This window comes from Vidua chalybeata, chromosome 6, assembly GCF_026979565.1.
Source record: "Vidua chalybeata isolate OUT-0048 chromosome 6, bVidCha1 merged haplotype, whole genome shotgun sequence".
Classification (NCBI taxonomy): domain Eukaryota; kingdom Metazoa; phylum Chordata; class Aves; order Passeriformes; family Viduidae; genus Vidua; species Vidua chalybeata.
The window spans coordinates 48,411,961-48,434,766 of record NC_071535.1 but is presented as its reverse complement, the minus strand read 5'-3'; the positions used below and the strand labels follow the sequence as shown (position 1 = coordinate 48,434,766).

The following is a 22,806-nucleotide window of genomic DNA, read 5'->3' as shown; positions in this document are numbered from 1 at the left end:
TCCTGAAAATCCACTTGTACCAGGGAAATGTGAGTGCCTGGTGGGTGTGAAACACTTATCTGTGGTCATGTACCTCAGTCATCAGTAGGGCAGGGCAGTCCAGAGACCAGTAGTACACAGCGAAACTGAAAAATTCCAATCAGACACTATAATCCTAAACATCATGGTTTATCAGTAGGGTTAATCTAGATGATCAGTATGTGTTTTGTAACAAGGAATGTGTAGGGAAGACTCTTGATGTTTGCAGGCAAAGGAGAAAAACATTTGGTATAGAAATCAATTTATATTCAGAGCTTTTTGGGAAGGCAGTGCCACCAGCAGAAATGGTTTTTTTGGGGAAAGAACTGTCTTAATTGTACATGGCTGATGACAGGTGTCTGGAAACATGGGGCCTAACTAAAGCTTTTAGGTTCTCTTCTACCAGAGAAAATAAGTGGGATAGGCTCCTTTTCTTCTACAAGGTAAGAGGTTATTTTGAGGTATTCTAAGTTATTTCAAGGTGATAGTGATGTGAAGGAATTGATGGAGGTGGGAGAAGCTGGTGCCATTAAGGGACTGCAAAACTTTGTTAGAAGGAATGTCCTTTGTTGTACTGCTTGTTGGCACAGTTACCTTGACAGGTTGTTGAGGGAAGTAAATTTTCACAGAACCTAATAGTTTCCTCCTATGAGTTAGTGTCACCTCTGTCTAATTTAATTCCCACCTTTGCTTGTTGTGAGTGCCATTTCCATGATGCATTTCTCAACTTCATTACCTCCAGACTGAGCACTGCTTCAGGAGCAGCTTTCCAAACTGCAAGGGGCTTGTTTTGCAGAGCAAGGTACAAATCTTCTTTGCTGTTTCTTCCCTGAGCTCACTTACTCCCCACAACTGCAGTGATGGTGGCAGAGGGGACTGCCATGAGCAGGCTGAGGCTGCTGGGGTGGCACAGGCAGGCAGCAGGTGGTAAAACTGCTGAATGGTCAGCAAGAGCAAGCAGCTGACCTTGAGCAAATCTGCAGCTGGGTTGTAACCCAGCCAAGTGTCCAACTTGCCCTGGTCTTTGCTGCCTCTTTCTAGGAGGAAAGTGATCTGTGGGAGTCCTTTTGCTGGGTTACATTACTTCTTTCCCTGAGCTGACTCATAGGTTTTGTCTGTTCTGTTTGAATCGGGTGGGAACTGCAAGCTGTCAACAGCTGAACTTTCACCTTAAAGAGTCCAGCAACATTGGCAGTCCCGCAAGGAGAGGCAGAGACATCAGACAGGTCCTTGCCTGCATCTCTTGGCAGCATGGTTTGCAGTCAGGACAGTTTATGTGAGATTGACAGACAGAGGCAGTGTCAGCTTGGCCCCACTCCCACAAAATTCTGCAGAATACACTCCTGAGCAGTTTTGGAAAACTTCTTTTATTAGTCTGCTCACATCCACTTTTAACCAGATAGGAAATTGTTCATTATAAAAGGCCCAGTTGTCCTTACAGCAGTCTCATTACTGGTGTCTGAGGAGTGAAGCTGTTAATATCTGTGTTTATACATTTCTCTAAAGATGAAGAGATGAATGCAGTGGAAGATTAGTTTTGCTGTGAAAGGCACTGAATGAGCTGAACTGATCAAGGGGAAGACATTAAAGTGTTACACTCTTTAGTTTTCTCTGCTTCACTCAGACATGAGATACTGTGGTCTGTTGCTATTTAGCAAATACATTTGGATCCAAGTGCTGCTTGAGATGATAGAAACCCAATATGCTTTTAGAGGCAGAGGCAATTATTTGTTATGTGTTTGTACAGCTCCTAACACCGTGGGTTGCTGTGCCTCCTGATTGCTAATGGCTGAGCAATAGTGTTTGTTACTGGCAGTAATAGCAGCCTGTGTTCATGCCCTGTAGGGGAATTTGGTACATGTGCACAGCCATGGGATGTTAAAGATTTTGTACCTTTTAGAGGCACCACAAAGTCTGCACAGACCATTTGCCTTCTGCCATTTTAAATGCTTCCTTACTTCATTTAAGAGATATTTGTTTTCTTTCCCCTGTTGCCCTCCCAAATTTTTCAAATCTTTCCCATCAGGACTCTTTTGTTTATAAATTCTTCTGTGTTTGGAGCTTGTAGGCAGCAACTACTTCGAAGCCTGCTTTTCTAATACAAACCAAATAGTTGCCAGGAAGCATCATGGGCTCTTGCTCTTCTCTGTCCTCTCTTTACAGCACTGCAGGTCTCTGATATTGCCTCTGTTCTACCAGTTGGATGCTCAGCCATGCACTACCCGCTGTCAGTCAGCATCTCCATGCTAAGGAAGCTACAAAACTTCCCTGATTTGCATAGCCCGAGGATCTGACAGAGCACAGATATTTTCATTTGTTTTGATTTATCTTGAGAAGTCAGTGTGGCAGCTCCCTCCTGTTGTATGAGACCCAAATAGCTGAAGCCTATCCCTTTTTTCCTGGTATGGAAAAGAAGAGCTGGTCAACCCTGAGAGGGTCTGAAGTCTGGCCTCATAAAAACTGTCTGTCACCTTTTAGCCATTCTCTTTGTCACTTCCTTTCCATAGCAGAGATAATGGAAGTGTTTCCTGCTAACTCCTGTCTCTGTGATAAATTGCTGTGTCCTTTATTGGAAAGCATTTTATAGCTGCTCTTAGCACTGCGATAAAGTAAATACTGTGAACTGGCTGCATTGTGTTTGGCTTCCTTTCAGACAAGGCCAGTCTGGACACTGAGGATCTGATCTTCCTTTTGGGTCAGACCTCAGCTCACATTTGTGTGGGTGGCAGGGATTTATGTTTGCTTAAAGCCACATTTTTGCTTTTGGCATGGAGCTGTTGATGGTCAGTGTGATCTATAAATCTGTAGAAGTGGGGTCTGCAGGTGCCCCTTGTTCTCCATATCCTCCTTTGAGCTCTCCTCCCTCCCCAAGGTGGCATGCACATCCTTGTGTTGGTGTTGTGCTACATGGTGAGGTCTTCCCTTACCCTCCCCAGCTGGGAGCTCCCAGCTCTCCAGGCAGGGCTGATTTTGACCTCCCTTGTATTTCCAGTTGCCAGTATCACGACTTGGAGTCCTGGGGGTCCGTCTGGCCCCCGGGGCAGCAGCCGCCGTAGGTGTCCTGGATAGCGCGGTGCTGATGAGGCACAGCCTGTCTGGGCCCCCCGGCTAGCTCCGAGCCGCAGGCTACTTTAGCGAGCACTTGTGGAGTGATTTCAGCTCTAGTGATTTCAGCTCTTAGTGATTTCAGGTCTGTGCTCGCAAAGTGCCTCAGCAGACGCAGGGATGGAGAGAGGTGAAGGCTGTGTGGAGTTCTGCGGAGATGTCTTTATTGGCAGCTTCTGCAAAGGGCTCCAGTGACAGCTCTTCTGCTGAACAGGGCAAAGGTGTGGGTTTAAGTAGGATATTGGGAGATTGGAAATTGTCCAATGGCTGGGGTTGAGGGGAATACGACCTGTAGCCTTACAGAGAGATAACAGAGGTCTGAGTGCGGAAGAGGGGCAGCTCTGGTCCACTCATCATGACTCTACATTTCTTATCTTAGGCTAGTGACCGCCATGGAGGCCTTGCAGGGCCTCTGACTGCTGCATGCCAGTGCTCATAGCCAGGAGGGTTTGTAGCTGAGCTATCATATTGCTTCAGTTCGGATTTTTTTGCCTGAATCTTTCCATTCAATGACAAAAAAAAAAAGCTGGTGTCAGTATAGGTTAGCTTTAAAGTGATGAGAAGAGTCCTATTCCTGAATTCCACAGCTTTCAAATTTGTTGTCTTGTGTCAAGAGTTGTATTGTTAGGTTTGCTGCCCACAAACCTGGGAGTCCTGATTCTCCAGGGCTTTAGCTTATGGCTGATAACTCAGTTTCAGTCTTGCTTATGTCCAGAAAGATACTCATGGATACTCATGGCATAATCTGGAACTGAATCTTTGTGGTATTGAACAGCACTTGTTTTCTGTCTTGTAAGATGGTCTATAAACATCCTTTCCTGCCAATACCTTTGCCTTAATGCTGTGACAAAGTTCCCCTTGGAGCCCAGGTCTGGGAATGGCTCAAAAGGCTTGAGGTAGATATTGATTCTGGTTTACTTTGTTAAATGGGGGCAATATGTCACAAACAAGGGAATAATGTCAGAAGGACCCTCTCAAGCATGAAAGCAGGTCTTCAAATTAACTTGGTATTTCCTAGCAGTTGTGTGGTGGGAATGTAGCCCCAGGGCACAATCTTTTCTAGACTTAATTGTATAAAGGCTGAGGTGGATATCACAGAAAGCCATCTGTGAGACTTGCAGTCATCTGGGTTTTTAAAAATGTCATTAAAAGGAGGATCCTTCCATTAAAAGGGAATATGTTCTCATTATGGGATTTAGCAGGATGAGGCAGTAATGATGCTCTTTAATATGTTCTTTTCAAAGAAAAGTATCAAGGCAAGAACTGACCTTGAAGATGTGGCCTGCTTGCAAATGATGTAACTGTGCTCCTGTCCAAACCAAAGTGGTTTTGTCATGGCTTTAAATTTCCAATAGCTAAGTTACTGTCTTATTTGTGTTTCTGTGTACCTGATACTGTATCTCACTGCCCTGAGTTTATCCAAAATCCTGTCAGCCCCTGCACGAGTGGGGATGGCAGGTCCTGTGTGGGACTGAGCTCCCTCTACCCAAAGGCTGTTGTGGTGAATCCATCAGGGTGGCCCTTACCACAGCCTGAGGTCTCTCACCCCTGAGGTAGCTCTAGAAAAAATGGGTTATTAGAAAGCTGTTCTCTTAGAACAGCTACAGTTTAAAAAGATTGGGGGGGGGGGGGGTCATTGGAGGGTATTGCTAACAGCACACATGAAAACTTCAGGGTATGTGAGGATGTGGGATAGCCATACGTCAAGCAACATGTACTGTGTGAGTTATGGATAATTACTTGAAAGCTCAATGTGTCACAGGTGGATGTAGTTGACCATTATGTAATTCATTAATACTGTTCATGGGACTCAGAGACTTGCTCCTTGAAATGCCCTAGCTTGGAGATGTGTTCACAGCAGGCCTCAAATGAAAACTGTCACTGGTAGGTGAGCTGTCAATATCAATAAACAACAAAAAGGAAGCAGAGCACTTCAAATCTGCTTTTGAGGTAGGGAGTTTTTAGTTATATGTCCAGTATTTTCATCTTTAGGCCTAATATTATTTATATTTAAATTGGTGAGTGCTTGTTTCCTTAACTAATACAAAGCTTTCAACACTGTTTTTTAGTCCCTAACCTTATGCCACGTCTCCATGCCTGAGCCTCATGCCCATGGAAGTCAAAGGGAATCTTGCCTTTTGACCTGGACATGCACTGCCAAACCAGTGCTGCCCAGGAGTTGTGCCCATACTTCCAGCACAAGCAGCAGGGATTCAAGAGTCATCTGTACTGCAAGTGAGGTGTGGTAGTGCCTTATATCTGCTTACCTGAACAAACTTGAACAAGTAGCAGGCACCAGCATAGATTTCAGAATGAATTGGCCATGTGGTGGTTGTTTGATTTCTCAGATACCATTTCTAGCCTGCCTTGCATGCCTTCCTTGTAGTCCATGCTGTTAGCCCTACTCCAGCTATCTAGCTCAAGGGTAGTTTGTGTGTATGTGCCCAAGTTGTGCTTATACCTTGAGTTTGTGTTAACTGTGTCTCAAAGAGCCTCCTGAGTTCACTGCTGAGAAGTAGCTGGGAATGCTTGTGTCACCTCTGTGAAACTTTCAATTAAAGATGTATGGAAGTATTTCTAGATGAACTGAAATTTAGAGACAGAGATTTGGTTTCCTGAGTTTATCTCAAAGTGGATCCTTACTGCAATTTCTTTGCTAGTTTGTTGTGAAAACTGCATCAGGAGATGAATTGTGATCTGGGATTGCACACTTCTTCCTATATGCTGCACACATGCTTGGCTGTACATTATATTTTGGTGAGGAGTCTTTGCTAATCTGAGTTTTGACTTTCTTTTCCTGCTTAGAAGAATGCTGATGAGAGATATCAGTAACAAATAATGGCAAGCTTTAAATAAAAGGTCAATAAGATGGATAAGATGCTCAGTATATACTTAACAGGTGTGATTTATCTCTTGAGTGGAAAATATTAGAACATGGGATGAAAGGGCTGAAGAGGATTCCAAGCAAGCACCTCACCTTCCTTCATAGATTAGTGCTTCAAGAAAATGCCTTTGCATGAGCTATATTGAATTGAGATGCATTCAGGAACTGGGGGCTAAAGGAGATTATTCAAAATATGATTTACTGAAAATAAAGTGAGGGACTAAGATAAAAAGATCTGCAGGAAAGGTTCTCACTCCTGTTTTTCACTGAGTGCTGGAGACTTTCTCATCCTTCTGGTAGTGTGGGTTAGACCTTCAATTCTGCATGCACCTGCCATTACCAAGGAAATAATTAATGTTGATGTACTAGTTGTAATTACAGCAAGTTAGGTATGATCTATGCAGTTAACAAGGGGAAAGACCAGTGAAATGCTAAGTCAGGAGAAGCTCCTCAGTGCTAGAGGGAAATTTAATATGCTTTGTTAAATTAATAGCCTTTGCATAACAATCAATTTACAGTTTAAAGGGCAGAGGAGGTGGATGTAAAATCATTAAGCATTCATTTCAGCAACCCATTCGATATTCCTAGAAAAACTCGCCAGTGCAATATTTACTGAGTCAGTTGCTGCTGTTTTAAGGAAAAAAGCAAACCACACAAGGATTGTGTAGGTAGTGCTTATTGCAGTGCCCTTTTCTGAGCCATAAGGTTGCAGTGATCCCTTTCCCCAACACAACATGGCTTTAGTGATGGGCTAGTGTTTGCTCACAGATGTTTATCCAAACCAGAGATGATTCTGAAGATGAAGTTTTCCTACATGTCAAATAAAAATGTTCTGCCCTGTGTGACCCTACCTTGAAATTTCTAAGTCCTGTGTTAGATAAGGATCCCCAGAGGAATGACCTGGGATGCTTTTTTTCTCAGTGTAGGCATTCAGGGCCTGGTTTTGCCTGCAATTGTCCTGTTTGTAGTCTTTATACATAATGCTAACTGTAGAGAGAGATTAATTGTAAGAAGATTATGCATCTGAGTGCTGCTGGTGTGCCTGAAGCTGGAAATGTTCTGGTGTATACAAAGAAAACATTAATCAAGACGTCTTACAGAGAATTAAGGGAGGAAATAGTTCTGTCGTCTGATTACTATGTAAATTTCACTGCCCAGTGCAGGAAAAGGCAGGGAGTGATAGAAAGAGGTTGTTCTTCTGTTCTCAGAGAAAGCAGGGGCAGATTGCTGGGGTGGCTGTGGCAGGCAACTTCCACAAAAACAGCATGAAGGAGGCAGCTCTAAGGACTCTGCAGGACATGTGGACTTTGAGTTAGATTGTAGGGACAAACCAGCCATGCTCCTGAGCTTGCCAAAGCAGCTGAGAGAAATCTGTTGCATATAATCTTAACAAAGCACATCCCTTGGTTGCAGATGGGTGTCTTCAGCAACCCATGTTACTTGATTTTCCAGCCTGGGCTGATTGTCAAGCTGAGTAGTGTGGCATGCAGCAGAGGATATGGCAATGCATAAAATCAGAGCACCCCTGCAGTACCACTGGCGAGGAAAGATGCTCTTGCCTGCACCATAGAGAAATAGCTGACCCTAAATAATTAAGGGAATAGAGAATAGCTGACACATGCTCTGAAGTTCCATTGCTTCAGGTTCCAACTAACAGCACAAGAGCCCAAAACGTTCAGTGTCAGCTGCACAATGTGTGTTTTGCCATTTCTCTAATCAACAAACGTTGCCTACACAGTCACTTTTCACTGTATCAGATTTTATTTAACTGTTACCTAGGGGGTTGGTTGTCCAATTATCTATCTTATTAATAGGCATTTTTGGGAATAGCTTTCAAAAACAGATTTCACAGACTTCCTGAATTGATTGTGGTTCTTCAGCTGTTGTAAATCACCAGCACACCACTGAACTAATAATTTACCCTTATTAAGGGTCTGTGTTGCTGTTTTTCCTTATTAATACTTAGAACTGTAATTACTAGATATGTATCTGCGAACAATTTTCCTTCTCATTTAATTCACTAAATTTTTACCTCCTCAGGGTTAATTGGATCAGGAAATGTCAGTATCTTTAGATCTAAGTTTCCCTATTGATGCAGGTTTTGGAGTGAATGACTGCTTGGAATACAAAATACAATTTAATTTCATTTCTGGGAAATACTTAGTGACCAGAAAAAGAGAAGGTTGTTGGAAACAAGCTTTGAATAATTAAGAGCCCCCTCTAACTAGCAGAGCCTTCCTGACTGTATAAAACCCCTAATTAACTATTTATAGAGAAGTACATATTTCCAATCTGTTTTAAAATGCTGGAAATGAGAGTAAGCAAACCAGCTTACCCACAAGTTTGCAGAGGGTACGGACAATGTAATATCTGCACAGCGTTTAGCTGTGTGGTAATTATATATCAGGAACTTTGAAAATTTAAAGAAGGAGCCAGAAAAATTCCTTTCCCAGAAGCGTCAAGCCTGATGCTGAAAGCTTCTACTATCTTCCCAGTAAGCACAAAAGGGCCAGGATGCAGAACAGGTGTGTGTGAAAGGCATCTCTGCACCAGTGATCATCTTTAGGTATTGTAGTCACTGCCTTCATCCAAAATGGGTCCAGTCCCAGAAGAGGAGAGCTCTGGCAGTTCCCATTTGCTTTAATAGCAGCCACGAGGATTGCTGATAAAGTAACTTTTATTCTTGCCCCATTGCTCTTCATAGGCTGTTCCTGAAGCCACCTCGGAGGGAAAGTCCCATTGTGCTGTTACAGCCCATTGAGTTCACTACTTTCATTTGTCCTGTGCTTCATGGGAGTTTGCCACAGACTTCTCTTCTGCTGTATTTTCCATTTTTAAAAGATAAAGAAGTCTCAAAGACAGCGTTAGTAAGAAATTTATTTCTTCCTGCTGAATTATTTATTCCTTTTTAAGCTCTGGTGAACAGCTCATATTTAATAGCCCATTACTGCTTAGAGAGCTGTCAACATAAAAGGAGCAGTCCTGAAAAGGGCTGTGTTTAGTGGCTCTGTCAATACTCTCTGTACTACCTTTCCTTCATTTTTATGATCAAGAGCACAGAATGGAAGGACAGAAATTACCTGAGCTGCAAACTTCAGGGTACTTTAATCTACCAAGACTAACAACCAGGTAAATTCATGCAGGAGCTAGAATGAAGGTTTTTCATAATGTGGTTATTTTCCTAAGTGAGTGTATGGATTCTGCACTAGTTGGCATCTTCAGATTAAGACATGTTGTCTTTCTAGGACAATTCTTCATCTCATCTGATGGATTGGGAGACAATGCTGTAGCAGTGGGTGACATTTCTTGCCTTGTGTTACGTAAGTGGTTTGGTGACAGAATGGCAATTTTTGGCCTTCAGCAATTCTGGCCTAATTTTGATCTTTACCTTTTCTATTTCATGAGCCCCCACACAACTGGTTTCCCTGAAGCATCTGCCATATCCTGAAGCAGTTTCCAAAATACTGATTTAGAAGAAGATTTGGGTTTCAGATCAGCAGTGTTTTCTTCAAATCAACCATGAAAGATCTGAGGCTCTAAATCACTCATGTCTAGAAACCCATCTTTTATTGTTGCTTGTTTCTTACCAGATACTTCATCAGCACTAAATTTTTGTATGTTTTCTGCATTATTTAGGTGTCTAAAGAGCCCTCTTGTGAAAAACAATGAACAGAGTTCCCACTTTCCTGTTACATCCCTTTGGAAAATTGTCCCTGCATCTATTGTTCATCTTCCCCTACAGCTCTCATGAGCTTTATGTTATTTGAAGCCAGCTTGAGCAGTCAGACTTTTATGGACAGATATAAGAAGTAGTTCTCTAAGTGAGCCAATGAGGCCTCAATTTCTTATAGATTTGTGGCTTATGTTGGGTTCACTGATATTTGGTAATAGCTGGGTTCAGAGGACAGCTTTACAGTTTCCCTCCTTTCTTTAGCCATTGATCTTTTAAGAAGATACAACTTTTTAGAAACTAATACTTTCAAGTTTTCTAATGTCTGCTGGAGTTCCGTGTCATTTTCAAATGGTACTAAAGGGGTTGGGAGGGAGGATGAAACAGGGTAGATACAGATGCAGACACACATAGTGATGTCTTTTGGAAACCAAACCAAATATTTTAGGTTTATTGTAAAATCCTAATAATGCAAACTACATTTTCTTCAGACAAGGAAAAAAGTGTCTGATGTATTGAGAAAACCCAAAATACAACAGAAAAAAAGTCTGGTTTTGTGATTTTATGCTACATACTGTCTGGATGAGGGTCATATATCTCTTATGTAGATATCTTTGAAGAACAAGCCAGAAAACACCATACTGGTAGCATGGTGTGTTGCATGGTTGTGTGTGTGACTGACAGACAGACATGTCTCTGCTGCTGCTTCTCAGGAAGCTTCAGTCACTGGGGTCTTCTGCCAAAAAGCACCAGTTAAGAGAAACTTACTCAAATTTATTTGTGTGGTCAAAAAGAGATGAGCTGCTGCCATAAGTTTGTAGGAAGATATGTAAAAGAAGAGCCAGAACTGAGAAAAGTCTTTTTCCTTTGTTACTGGCTGTTCCCAGTTGAACAAGGCATCAAGATTTTTTTCTGCCATCAGGCTGGTGGCTTAAATAACTGTGGGAATGAGAGAGCATCAGCACAGTAATTCTGACAATTATCCTGTGGTTAAATAGTGTGAAATAGTAAGTAAGCAAAACATCAGTGTATTGGTCTCTCTGCATAGTAAATAGAGCAACAGTTGGAAAAAAAATGTGTTTTGGGGTTTTGCTGCTGACATCAGTGTGAGCTGGCTGGCAGTTCTTCACTGACAAAGCTTGTGGTGTTGCTGAGGCAAAATGATGATGGACACAGCCTTTCTGTTGCCCTGTCATGGTGTAAGAGCTGATGGATGGATGTTTTATGTTTGTAACCTATTCTCCAGCCTGCTTCCACTGGGTGGGTCTGGGATTTCTGAACACCTTCCTGCATGATTGGCACAGCCTCACCAGGTCCCTGCTTTTTGGGGAAAATATCCCGCTCATCCGCTTTTGTTTTGAGCCACTTACAAGCAGTTTTAGAGGTAGAGAGTTGAGACTGCCTTTCTGGGAACAAGGACAAAAAATAGCTCACTGTTAGCATTCCAAAGCCAGCTGTTTAGACCTGGATTATTTTTAAATACTTTGCTTTCAGACACATAGCTGACTGTGTTTTCCTCCCCCCTCTCCTTTCTTTTTTTAAAGTTAGCAGTCAGGTTTTGCACCTTTTCCTCACCCAGCTGTATGCAACCAAGATTTTCTAAGCAAACAGAGGTTTATTTACATTGCTAAGTTAGCTATGTTACCTGCTGCCTCAGAGATGCTGTTGGCCACAGTGACAATCTGAGGACGTTTTGAGCCTGAATATGTTTGCAGGGCAGTTTCCTGGCCCATTGAATTGGCGGGAGGCAGGGCAGCAGCAAATGGAAAGCTGCAGCCACCTCATTTCACCTGGCTGCCATCACATATCACTGGCCTGAAGCACAGCCCTGCATGGGGTGCCAGGCAAGGCTCGGCCTGTGGCAGCCCCGTGCAGTGTCTGTCCTGGAGCTCAAGCTGAAAGCCTTTCATCAAGAGTTGTGTGAAGGGGTTGTGGTGAAGTTCTGCTGCTGAGCGTGAGCTGTCTTACACCACTTCATGGTGGGGGCCATGCTGACACACAGGGCTTTCAGAGTTCTCGGCAATCACTGGAAAGACCTTGTCCCATCCTCCATGGGTGATGCAGGCCCAACAGGGGACACACATCCCCTTCAAATGGCAGCTGTGTAGTCTGGGGAGTCCCATTTTTGGGCTAGCCCCATCAGCCTGTTGTTGGATGTTACAGACCCTGATGTTTCACACATCCCATGGTGAGCTGGGTTCAGAAAGACCTGCTGCTCAAAGTGGTTTTGGTAACCCATGTGCATTGCTGGAGTCCAGCCTGGTGTAGATCAAATTAAGCTCTTGGGTGCTGAGGCCTTCTCTTGCAGGAAAGAAGGAGCAGATTCTCTCTTGCCTTCTACACAGCAGCTAGTTTATAAAGCTGATGCAGCCTGCTTGGCAAATGAATTTTTAAAAATTGCAAAGCCTGAAACATTGGGCCTGTCATCTACCAGGATTGGCAGGAGACGTGGAGGTAGAGAGCCCAGATAAAACATAGGAGGGGAGTTCCTTACACTGGGACACATTCATGGCATTCCCTCTCATGTGGTGTCTTGGCTGTGAAGGCTGAGCTCCAAAAGGCTGTTGAAGGTTCTCCATGAAATTGGGGCATTTAGGCAGCGCAAGCACAGGGGTTGTCCTGGGAGCAGGAAGGATAGGGCAGGGTCTTCTAGCCTGTTATCAGCCCATTTCCCACCTGTGCCATTAGGGTCACCTTAGGAGCATGTAGGTCCTGCCCTTCCAACCTGCACTGTGACTCTGGGCAACCTTTTCTTCTTTGTTTTCCCAGTAACCTGAAAGAGATAGGAAAATGTGGAGGTGCTTTTCAGGAAATGTGTACTATCCTTAAAGGATTTTCCTTACCTCAGTAACTGTCTACCAGAGAAGCAGCAGACCTTGTGGTGAGGGATGCCCACCCAAAGGCTGGGTTAACACTTCTTACTGCTATCCAGAGCCCTGCCTCTGGCTGCACGTGGGGAGAGAATAAAGCCTGTAACTTGGGTAGGAGATAGTCATAGTATCTGTTTGTAAAGGGTAAGAAAGAACTGCTTGTTGGATGGGTATTAAAAAACCCTTTAATTCCAGCCAGGGTGGTCTAATGCGTTAGCCAAGCAGTGGTAAAGAGCAAAGTACCACCAGTACAGGCATGCAGAGAGGCTTCTCTGCCTCTCTGGGGACACAAATGCTGGTCTTTACCCCCACAGAGCATCAGTGGTTATCTTACTGATCAAACTGCAAGGCTCATCTTAATGCCATTTTTAAAAACCAAAGTCATTTATATGTGCTGTAATAGGAAATAAGGGTGGGAGTGACTGGTGTGATCTCTTGCTGTTCCCTGCAGCTAATGCAGCTGGTCTTCCTCAGCTCAGATTAATGTTGATTTGTGCAGAGATGGTGTAACTCTGCGGACACCAATGGAGTTGCATTTATGAGACTCAAAAGCCTTAAAAAAAAAAAAAAAAAAGAAAAAGAGTTTCAGGCTCTATGTACTGAATGTTAGGCACTGAATGGACCTAGTGAGTAGCTATTATCCTGATGGGTCCTTGTAGGCAGGAAGATGTTATATTGCCTGGATTTTCTAAGGAGCAGTGTCCTGCTTCCCTACAGTTTACAAATAGTGAGAGTCAGCAAATCAGTAATTGTGGCTTCAAACTAATATCGTTTTTTTTTTTTTTTTTTTTTCCCTGCATTGCCTTCTGTCACTCTATAAAAAGATCTGGCACATTGCATAGGATTAGGTGGCTTTGAAGCAGCAGAGCCATCTAGGTGTGAAAACTTTGATTTCCTGTGTCTTGAAATTAACTGTAATCAATCTTTCTTTTTCAGAAAACCCCCACAGCTCATGCCATGAAGGAGGAGAACTTAATTCGTCGCAGGTTCTCCCTCTGTCCAGCCTCATCCACCCCTCAGAAGGTTGATCCTCGCAAGCTGACACGCAATCTGTTCTTCGGGGCTGACAACGACATCTACCCGCTCAGCCCAGGTTGGTTTCTGCTGTGACAGTGCAGAAAGAAGCGTGCCTCAGGTGCTTGACTGCAAGTAGATATCTCAGCATGCTGCCAGGAAACAGAGAAACAAGAATGTGAAAGAGAAAGTGAGAGAAGCTGCTGCAACGCAGCAGTACTGGATCCCAGACAGTGCTGCTTCCATGATGCTGCTATTTTCCATTGCTATGGCATTAAGTGGGAATGGAGGACATGAGAATTGGTGTTTGTAACTGTTTGAATGCTGCATGGCCTTACATTTAAAAAAATTACTATAATGTTTTCAGGCACATCCACTTCAAGTCACTTGATGTGTTTCACCCTAAGCGTTGGACTTGCTTAAAATTTACTGTCTCCATTTGCAGATGTTTAATGGCAGGTTTTCCTGTTCAGATTTAGAGCCCAGAATAAATATCACAAGAGCAAAACTTCTGTGGTTAATGTTCTGTAAATATCTACAAGCTCTACAAGTACTAGGAATCTTTACAGGTTGCAATGAATGGCAGACTAGTGTTAAGCATTCTCTTTACTTTTTTTTTTTTTAGCTTTGAATTTCCTAGCACCTTTCTTGAAGGAAATAGAGCTCATTTTATTGTTTCAGAATTTGTTGCTCACAGTAAACATTGAAGTCTTCCCTTGACTGCAGTCTGCAGACAATTCTTCTGTTCCAGTCTGTAAGCAAGTGCTTCAGGGGGCAGTCACAAGTTTGTAGAGCTGTCATCTGCAGCTGCCATGTCAGTTGTAAATAGTCTGATCTCACAGCACCTGTGAGGTCTCAAAACACTGATATCTGGAGAAAGAACACAGCATCTGTCAAAAGGTTTCAGTGCTCATATAGATGTAGCACCCAACAGACTCTCTGGGTTTTGCAGATGTAGCCCAGAACCAGGTCTGTGCTTCCTGAGCTAATTGTCTTTAAGTGCAAAGGTTTCAAGGGCCTCTGATTTTGCAGGTATTTTGTTTGTGAGTGCCTGCTGTAAGGCAGTGGGGAGCCTATTTTCAGCAGTGCTGACTAATCCTGGCTGTCGCTGAGGCAGCTAGAAGCTTCAACAGCCTTTCAGTAATCAAATTGAAAACAATTTAAAATGGGACACCTAAAATCTCATACATTTCAAACCTGGTAGGACTTCTGAACAGCTGACTGCCCATAAGTAGTCTGTACAAACATGTGGCAAATAAATAGCTCACTTCTGCTATCCTTGGGAGCTGAAGGGCTTATTTTCCAGCTTGTATTTGCTTCTCCTTGTTTGAGGTGATGGATAGCCATATCTTAGAATTTGCCCAGTTCTTTCTTCAGTCTTTACCAGCATTTTCAATGCTAAAAAAGTTACTGACTCACTCACAGTTGTATTTCAGTGCTATAATATTTTAGAAACCAGGGAAAGTTGAGGGTTTCAGTGTGGAGGAGGTGACTGGAAGAATTTTTCTCTTCCTCAGCTTCCCCCATCACCTTGTTGCTCCTTGATCCCTGCTGGCAGCCTTTGCTGGGCTCAGCAGAACAAGTGCCTTGAGCCACGATGGATCTTCTGTTCTGCAGCACAGTTCTCCCAGGAAACCTCCAGCACTGGTGCCAGTGAGGGCTGTAGCCCTCAGTATTGCAAAGGAAGAGCATAGACTAAAGGATCTGTAAAGGAGAGAATATCCCTTTTAAACAAACATCATTTACTGCTTCAGTCAGGGGATTTCTTGCAGGGAGTCTGGGGTTTTGTCTATCCTTACTTCTCTTTTATTTCCTCCTCCCTACTTCTCTTTAATTTCTTTTCCAGTCCCCATGGAGCTGCCTTGTCTCTTTGTTTTTCTCATATTTTCTGCAAGAAGGGCCTGTTATTCTTCATGTTCAGTTGCCATGTCCTATTGCAGGCTCTGCTTTCACTCCTTTGCTGCTGCTTCTGCCTTGTTTTCCTCTGAGTCTTGTGTGCTTTTCCCTACCTTCTCCTGTTCCTCTGAACAATGCTGCTATCACCATCAATAAGCCACAGCTCTGTGTCCCATATTTCTCTGTTCTCTATTTTTCTCTGTTGTTTTACATGAGCTTTCAGTTCTTGAGGCTTTTCCAGTGGTCTGTGTTTTGCTGCCTGAGCCCAGCAAGTTTCCCTTACGTGAGCACTGGGCTGGTTGTGTTAAGTGGGTGCAGTGGTCAACAAAGCCCAGTGATTTCCTGTCTGGAATTCAGTGGGTTGTGATGTGCTGGAGCTGCAGCTCTCACTGCACCATCACCTAGGATTCACCCTCCAACAATGAAGATGTGCAAATAAATATTTCAGAGAGAAGGGAGTGACAGACTTTACACCTCAGGAGCGCTACACTGTGGAGATGCAGTTCAGCAAGAGAATTAATTTTTATTAAAGGAAACATATGAGAAATGCAGAGGGCACTATCTGAAATAACACTTTGGACTTCTTGCTTTTTGCTTGCATACAAAAGTGCTAATGATTCTTGTAACTGAGAGAAAATTGAGTAAGATACTTTCTTTTTATAGGGAGCTCACACATTAGAGGGACATGAATTCTTGTTCCTTGTTCATGGCTGTCTTTCACTTAGCCATGAGGAGAGAGAACCTTTCTCTGTTTTCTATTTCAGAGGATAGGAAATTTATTGTTATAAGAATTTTTACAGGATCTCTCTTTTTGATTAGGCTGCACGATCACACAAAATCTTTAAATAAAAATTTAGATTGGTTTATCTGCATCCTAAGAGATGTACTTTCATGAATATGGGAATTTTCCTGTGAAAGATACACAGAACTACATTTCTGGTGTTCACACTGGGTCGCATGGCTGATACTTACAGCAGAAATTGATTTTATTTGCAGTAGCTTTGTCTCACATCAGAGCTTGTATTTCCTCTTGGAATTTATCAGTTATGCTTGCTGTATCATTCTTTATACAGGGGAAAGGCAAATGCACCTGTAGGATTGATGCCCAGCAGAAAACCAAAGAAAAGGAATGCTTACTGTTCTGAAAAGGAACTAAATATTTAGTTCCCCATGTTATTGCATGACAATAATGGATAAAAAGAAAGTATCAGTAATTCTACTCTCTAGCTACAGGACTGGAGTGTTGGCAGTTTTCTTCACAATGGGAAGAAAACTGATTCTCTTCCCAAAATGCTTTTTGTTATTTGGTGCAGAATTTTTGGGCTACTTTGTGGAGGATCCTTCTTTGTGTGCCCTGGTGGCAGCCAGCACTTTAAATTGCAAGGTTCATCTCTCTTTCTATTGTGGGCATTCTGTTTTCTTAATCAGGGAGATAAATGTTTCACCTTTTATAGCCAGTTCTTGTTTAACCCTCGTATGTTTTCCTGTGGTTTCCTATTTATTTTCTCGAGGTGGCTGTGTCTGTTGTGCTCTGGGTGAGACTCTCACTTTTGAGCTTTCTGTGCACTCAACTGTGTGCCTGGGTTTTTGAGAAACTTCCACATTGTTCCTATGAAGTTTGCTTTCCAAACAAGGGCTCGCCCTCTCCTTCTGCATGGCTGCAGCAGGGTTCCTTGAGACAGACAGGAAAGATGAGGGATTCAGAGGGATTCTCTCCTCTGAGAAACAACCTTTTCCTCACAATTTCCAGTAGACTTAATGCATTTGGCATAAGAAACTAGTAGGTGTTGCTTCATGAACATACCTAATGATGTCTTGTAAATGATACAGTAAGAACGGACAGTTGCATGTTCCTTTTTTTTCCCATGATGCTCTCTCAGCAGGATTGTCCAGAACCTCAAGAACAGAGAAAATCTCATTGTTCAGGTGCCAATCCTTTTAAATGCATTACTGAGAGAAGACAGAAATGTCTCACATCCAGGCTTTTTGTACAGCTACAAGCTTGGAGTTAAGCATTCTTTTAAGAAATGAGACATAATAAGGAATGGATGTAAATTCTGTTGTGCTAATAGACACCATTCCCTTGGAGCAGGCAGCAGCTGATTCCCATTAACTTTACTTGAACTTTTAGACCATATGTTACTTTCCCATACATGTGCAGAAAAAACTCCTCATGGGGAAAAAAGTACAGCAGCTACAAGGCTGCTGTCCCACTTCTCCCAGGCCTCCTGTGTCAGCATGGGCTTCTGTGGCTGACTTCCCTAACAGTGCTTGGCTTCTTCAAAGGCTGCTCTGATAATTCCAGGAGAAATTATGGTTCTGACATATCTATGACAGTTTCTGCTGACTTTGGGAGAATCTGGATTTTCCCTTGCTGGTTTTAGATCTGGTGGTGTATCCAAGGCTGGCCCACACAGTGTTAGAAACATTTTCAACAGTTCTCATGTTTGCAGTGTGCTACAAATGGACTGTGTTTCACTGTCTTGGTGGTTCTTTACTGCATCCTGTTTTCTGAAGCTCCAATTGCCAGTGATTCTGAGAAGAAAATGACATTGTAATTGGTGAACAATGACTGTCTTGGCACTAAAAATCTAGTCTCATCAGATTTTTTTTTTTTTTTTTAATAGAAGCCCTATGCTTTCTTTTACTCCAAGGCCATGATTACATGTGGCGAAAAGAATCATTACATTTTATTGCTTGGACTAGGACTACACACACTCATGCCAGTATATAATGTATGCAACTTTAGGATATTTGAGTAGTGACTATGTATTTCTACAATGATTGGAAAATGTTGTAGTACTCATTTACTGCTCATAAATTTAAAATATTTCTTATTTTAACAAATAACTTGTTCAGAAGACACTGATCTTCTGCAAGTGTGTTGTTTTTTTTTAATTTTGTTTTTTTTTTTAATTATGCCTAGATACTCTTCTGTCTTCTGTAACATTTTGTGATCATGGTTATTATTTGTCCAACAAAGCATGCTATCAAGTGCATCAGTGTGTAGTTGCCAGATACTGACCAAGGAGGACTGAATAGCTGCTTATTAACTGAATTGCATTTATTATTTGCGCTGAACAAATATGTAAGGAAGGAACAGACTGTGGTAATGTAATTAAAGACTGCATCATAATGCGGACACAGAAGGGAGCTGATTAAGGATGCATAAGCAACCTTATTTCTGGCTTTTTCCAGCTTTCAAATGCTGGACTTTGCAACCCTCATGCTGGTTTTCCATGGTGTTTTGAGACCTTACTTTTGAGCAGTCTTGTTACCCAAGCATGAGGATCAAGGCTATTTCAAATTCTACACGATCCCTCTCTGGGAGCATGGTGTGTCTGCTTTTGCTCATGATAACTTCCCTTGTGTGCCAATAGCAGTAGCCCTTCTCAGGCCATGATGAGCCATGGTTTTGCACAGAATTTCTCTGGTTTTGAATCACATTTTTTTGTTGCAGGGAAAGATGTGGAAGGAAGCAGCCCATCGTCACTGAAGGATGAGACACCACAGACTCCAAACTCCATTAGCAAGGTACTTTGGGATAGGGAACCATTCCCAGTCTTGCTTTCATTTTTTTCTCAGGATGTTATTAATCACTCTTACCTTTCTTTTTTAAAAATCATTGAGAAAGCCTCTTCCTCTGTTTCTGCAGGAACTGTGTGTGCATATTTTGAGGGAAAAAAAATAAATGTTTTTGCATGGTTGGGATGACAAGGAAGCCTGCACTTTCCTCTGGCTTGATTTCACCTCCCACAGAAGAACCTGGTTTATTTGTGCCTCATTTGGCACTGTAATTAGATAATTATGGTTGGAAGGTTGATTTTGTCAGCAGAGGTGTCTCCTGCTGTTCCTGATCAGCAAGGCAATCATAAATCTTAATCGTTTTACAAAAGAAAACTGTAATATTTAGTGTTGTGCACAGCATCTGAAACAGTGAGTGGAGAGCCTGGGAGAGGGCTCTGGGAATTGATGTAACAGGAGAGGAAGACAAACTAATCAACATTTCCTGAACATAACTTTTCCATCCAGCCTGTTAGGGAGAGGTAAAACTGAATCTAAAGTCCCTGGATCTCACTGCTCAAAACCTGCCTCTAGATCAGGAGTTACAGAGTGCCAGGGTTTGATTTCCTCTAGAGATGGAATCAACCTTATAAATGAGATCTGGCTTTGAGATTCATACAGATTTTTGTACAGCTTTTTTGGCTGCAGCTCCCTAACATGTTTTTGGAGGGTAACTAGACATAGAAGCGAGACCAGTTAATAAATTTTTAACTAAATTTATTTTAAACTATGAAGCTATAAAATGCAAGTGGCACCAGCTGAAATGAAAATATAGCACGAAAGAAACAGCTGCAGACAACTGATTTCTTGTGAGACATGAAAATAATCTCTGCATCTTCCAGTACATTTCTCTGTGCTTGCCTGGAGCATGCAGATTGTTCTGCTGGGATGCCCTGGCAGAGGTCAGCACAGGGAGATGATGATGAGAGGAGACTTGGGAGTATGCAACAAGGACTTGTGTACATGTCCTCTGCTATTGCTGGAACCTGGCAAGCTGCAAACCAATCTTAGTTTTGCTTTTTCAGGCAGGTTCCTCAAGGAAAATCAGCCTCCCGCTTATCCTGGCAGTGGAGAAACCCAAGGACCAGGTAACTGCATCCAGGGCTGTGTTTTAAAGCTAGATGTTTTGCACGCCTTACATGGAGTGCTGTTGAATTTCCAATGACTTAGGAATGTAAAGAAGAAGGACTTTGTCTGGACAGGACAGCTTAGAGCACTGAAATGCTACTCAAAAGGGAGTTTGATTTCTGAGATGCAGGATGAACATAGGAATAGGACTGTATTTATGAGAGGTTGCTGGGTGAGAGCGTGGCTTACCTGTGTTTTCCCACCCTCTGGGCCTTCCTTGCCATTCAGTCTCCTACAGGTATGTTTTTGAAAGGAGAAGCACTCATGGAAGATTTGGGTGCCCACCTTGATTTCTACCATGCTTTGTGTGCACCTTGGAGCCTTTGGTGGGTCTCCCCTAGAGAGTGCCAAGAACAATCGTTAAGAAGAGTTAAGAGGACATGCGCAGCACAAAACAGCTGCATCAGATCTGTGAATCGAAAGAAATGGGACTCTGAACCTGGACATGAGCATTGCTTTCACTAACCCAAGCTTTTGGTTTTACAATAGTCAAAATTGCTCTAAAACACCAGTGGACTAAAAAGAGACATGACTCCAAACCACCAAACCTCAACTTGCCTACTCCTTTGCAGTGTTGCAGGCAATTGCTTTGGCTGCTGAATGGGCCAGAGCTGGGTGTTTCTTTCCTACCTGAATATTCTGCTTAGACACATGATGCTTGATTCTGTGACTTTCCACCTCACTGGACCTGTGCTGTAGCACCTGTCATTCTCACTTCACTCTTCTTCACCCTGCTGTGTTGTGCAGTACCTTGCTCTCCTCCAGCCATGTAACTTGCCTTCTGTCATGCTTTGCAATGAGAGTAGGGAGTCCTTATTGTGAAGTGTCTTGTTAAATTAAAAATTCAGGCAAACTGTTGGTCAGTTTGTTTAATATGTAATTTTTCACATCCACTCAGCTTTTAATGCCATAAAATTAAGCCTTACTGTCAGCTTTCACAACTGTAAGTAGGGATCTGTCATACTATTTCAGTTTAAAAATAAATAGTGATTCCACCTACTTGAACCAAAGGGAGAATGTGCACTAATTGGGTCATGTTTAGATTCCTGATAGCAGGGGGTGGGAGGGTAATTGCTAGAGACTGGACTGTAGGGTGTGCTAGTTTAATTAATGGATTAAAAAGCAAATGTTATAGGTTACAGATCCATGCCATGGATATTTGCCCTTCTTTTGGTATAGCAGATATGAAAAACCTTGTTGGAAATCATTGTCCTTTCAGCAGCACTATTTTGAGGTACCACAGCACATTAACTACTTTCACTCAGTAATAAGAAGGAAAGGAAAGCCAGTCAAGTGATTCTGTCCCTGGACTGGGGCTTGGGGAACCTCAACTCTGCCTTGGATTCCCTGCATTGCCAAGGCACATTGTGTTTCTGTTTCACATCTTCATTAGTGAGGAGGAAATAGTTCTGCATTTCGTTCACCCAGGCCATAACCACACTGCATGATGGAAAAGGCTGCAGGTTGCCCAAGTTAGCAGAGAGAATGTGGCATAAAAACCCTATAAATGTCTGTGAACTTGTGAGCTGTGAAGAGTTATCTGCAGCCACACTGCCCTGTGCTCATGGGTGGGCTGCTCTCTCTGAGGTGTGAACACATCCCAGTTGTCCTGTCTGTACAGACAGTCAAATATTTGATACTGGAACATTTGCTTTCAATGTGTTTGTGTGGTTCTTGGCACTATATATATATATTTGTAATTTCAGCTGTGGCTTCTTGACCCACATTTTATTGGAACATATTTAAGGCACAGTTGAGCTACATGTTACATTGGTAACTTTCTGCAGCACATTTTCTCCTATTTAATTTTTTAAGTGGAGTCTCTTTCATCTCCTATTTCAAAAGAAAAAAGAATATTAGCATACTTATTTCAGATTGTTTCTCTTATTAGTTTCTCTCTATTTTAGAGTCCTTTATCCTTGTTTTCTGGGATGAGAGCTCATAGGTCGGGTGTGAAAGTGTCACCAAACTGTCTCAAAGCCTTAAGCTTGTCTCTGCAACCAGGTAGTACAGTTAGCACACACCTGATAGTGACAGTAGGTGACTTTGTTTTGCTTTGTGCCTCATTTGATGCTGTTAGAGTCCTCTGAGGCACCTTTTATTGCAGTATGCAGTGCTGCATGTTCTCTTTCTTTCTTTCCTGTGCTTACCTACTAATTCTACTGGCTAAAGGGCAGATGGAGTCTCTATGCAGGCAGGGCCACAAAGAATTGAGGTATATTTTAAGGGATAGTCAGGAAAATCCTGAAGCTGGAGCTCAGTGGTACTTCACTGTTTCCAGACCCTTCCTAATGCTGCAATGAAGTCTATGAAATTGTAGGAATGGGGCTGTTGCATGCACAGTTATGTGATGTATTGGAAGGCAAAGCATTGTAAATGAGTTTTTCCACATGCTCAAATTGTTCAGGTCTTTGTTGTGTGATTTGTAATCTGAATTACAAATATAACTGACTGCTAGGAATTTATTTTAGCTGCACAGTGGTTTGAAACTGCACATACTCATCACTTGAGATTTAAGCTTCAGTTCCCATACTCTCCTGCTCACGCTGCTTGATCTATGAATCATGCTCCTGACCTCTGAGGTAATTCTAGTCATGGTTACACTCAGGACTAACATAGAAGATCATTCTCAAATGTGGAAGTTTACAAGAGTACCT

At 42.5% G+C, this 22,806-nt stretch overlaps 1 protein-coding gene across 6 annotated transcripts in view; it reads left to right on the top strand.

Moving 5' to 3' along the window:
• The window catches only part of OSBPL5 (oxysterol binding protein like 5), a 133,585-nt gene that overhangs the window by 59,086 nt on the left and 51,693 nt on the right, over positions 1-22,806 (top strand). For 5 of the 6 annotated variants that reach the window (XM_053946131.1, XM_053946134.1, XM_053946132.1 and 2 more), the window contains exons 2-4: positions 13,484-13,640; positions 18,918-18,991; positions 20,047-20,109. In XM_053946131.1, the coding sequence (XP_053802106.1) occupies positions 13,505-13,640; positions 18,918-18,991; positions 20,047-20,109 (273 nt within the window). In that variant the 5' untranslated portion in view covers positions 13,484-13,504. Of the gene's footprint in view, positions 1-11,845; positions 11,866-13,483; positions 13,641-18,917; positions 18,992-20,046; positions 20,110-22,806 lie in introns of those variants that run through there. The other variant, XM_053946130.1, reaches the window with a different exon arrangement.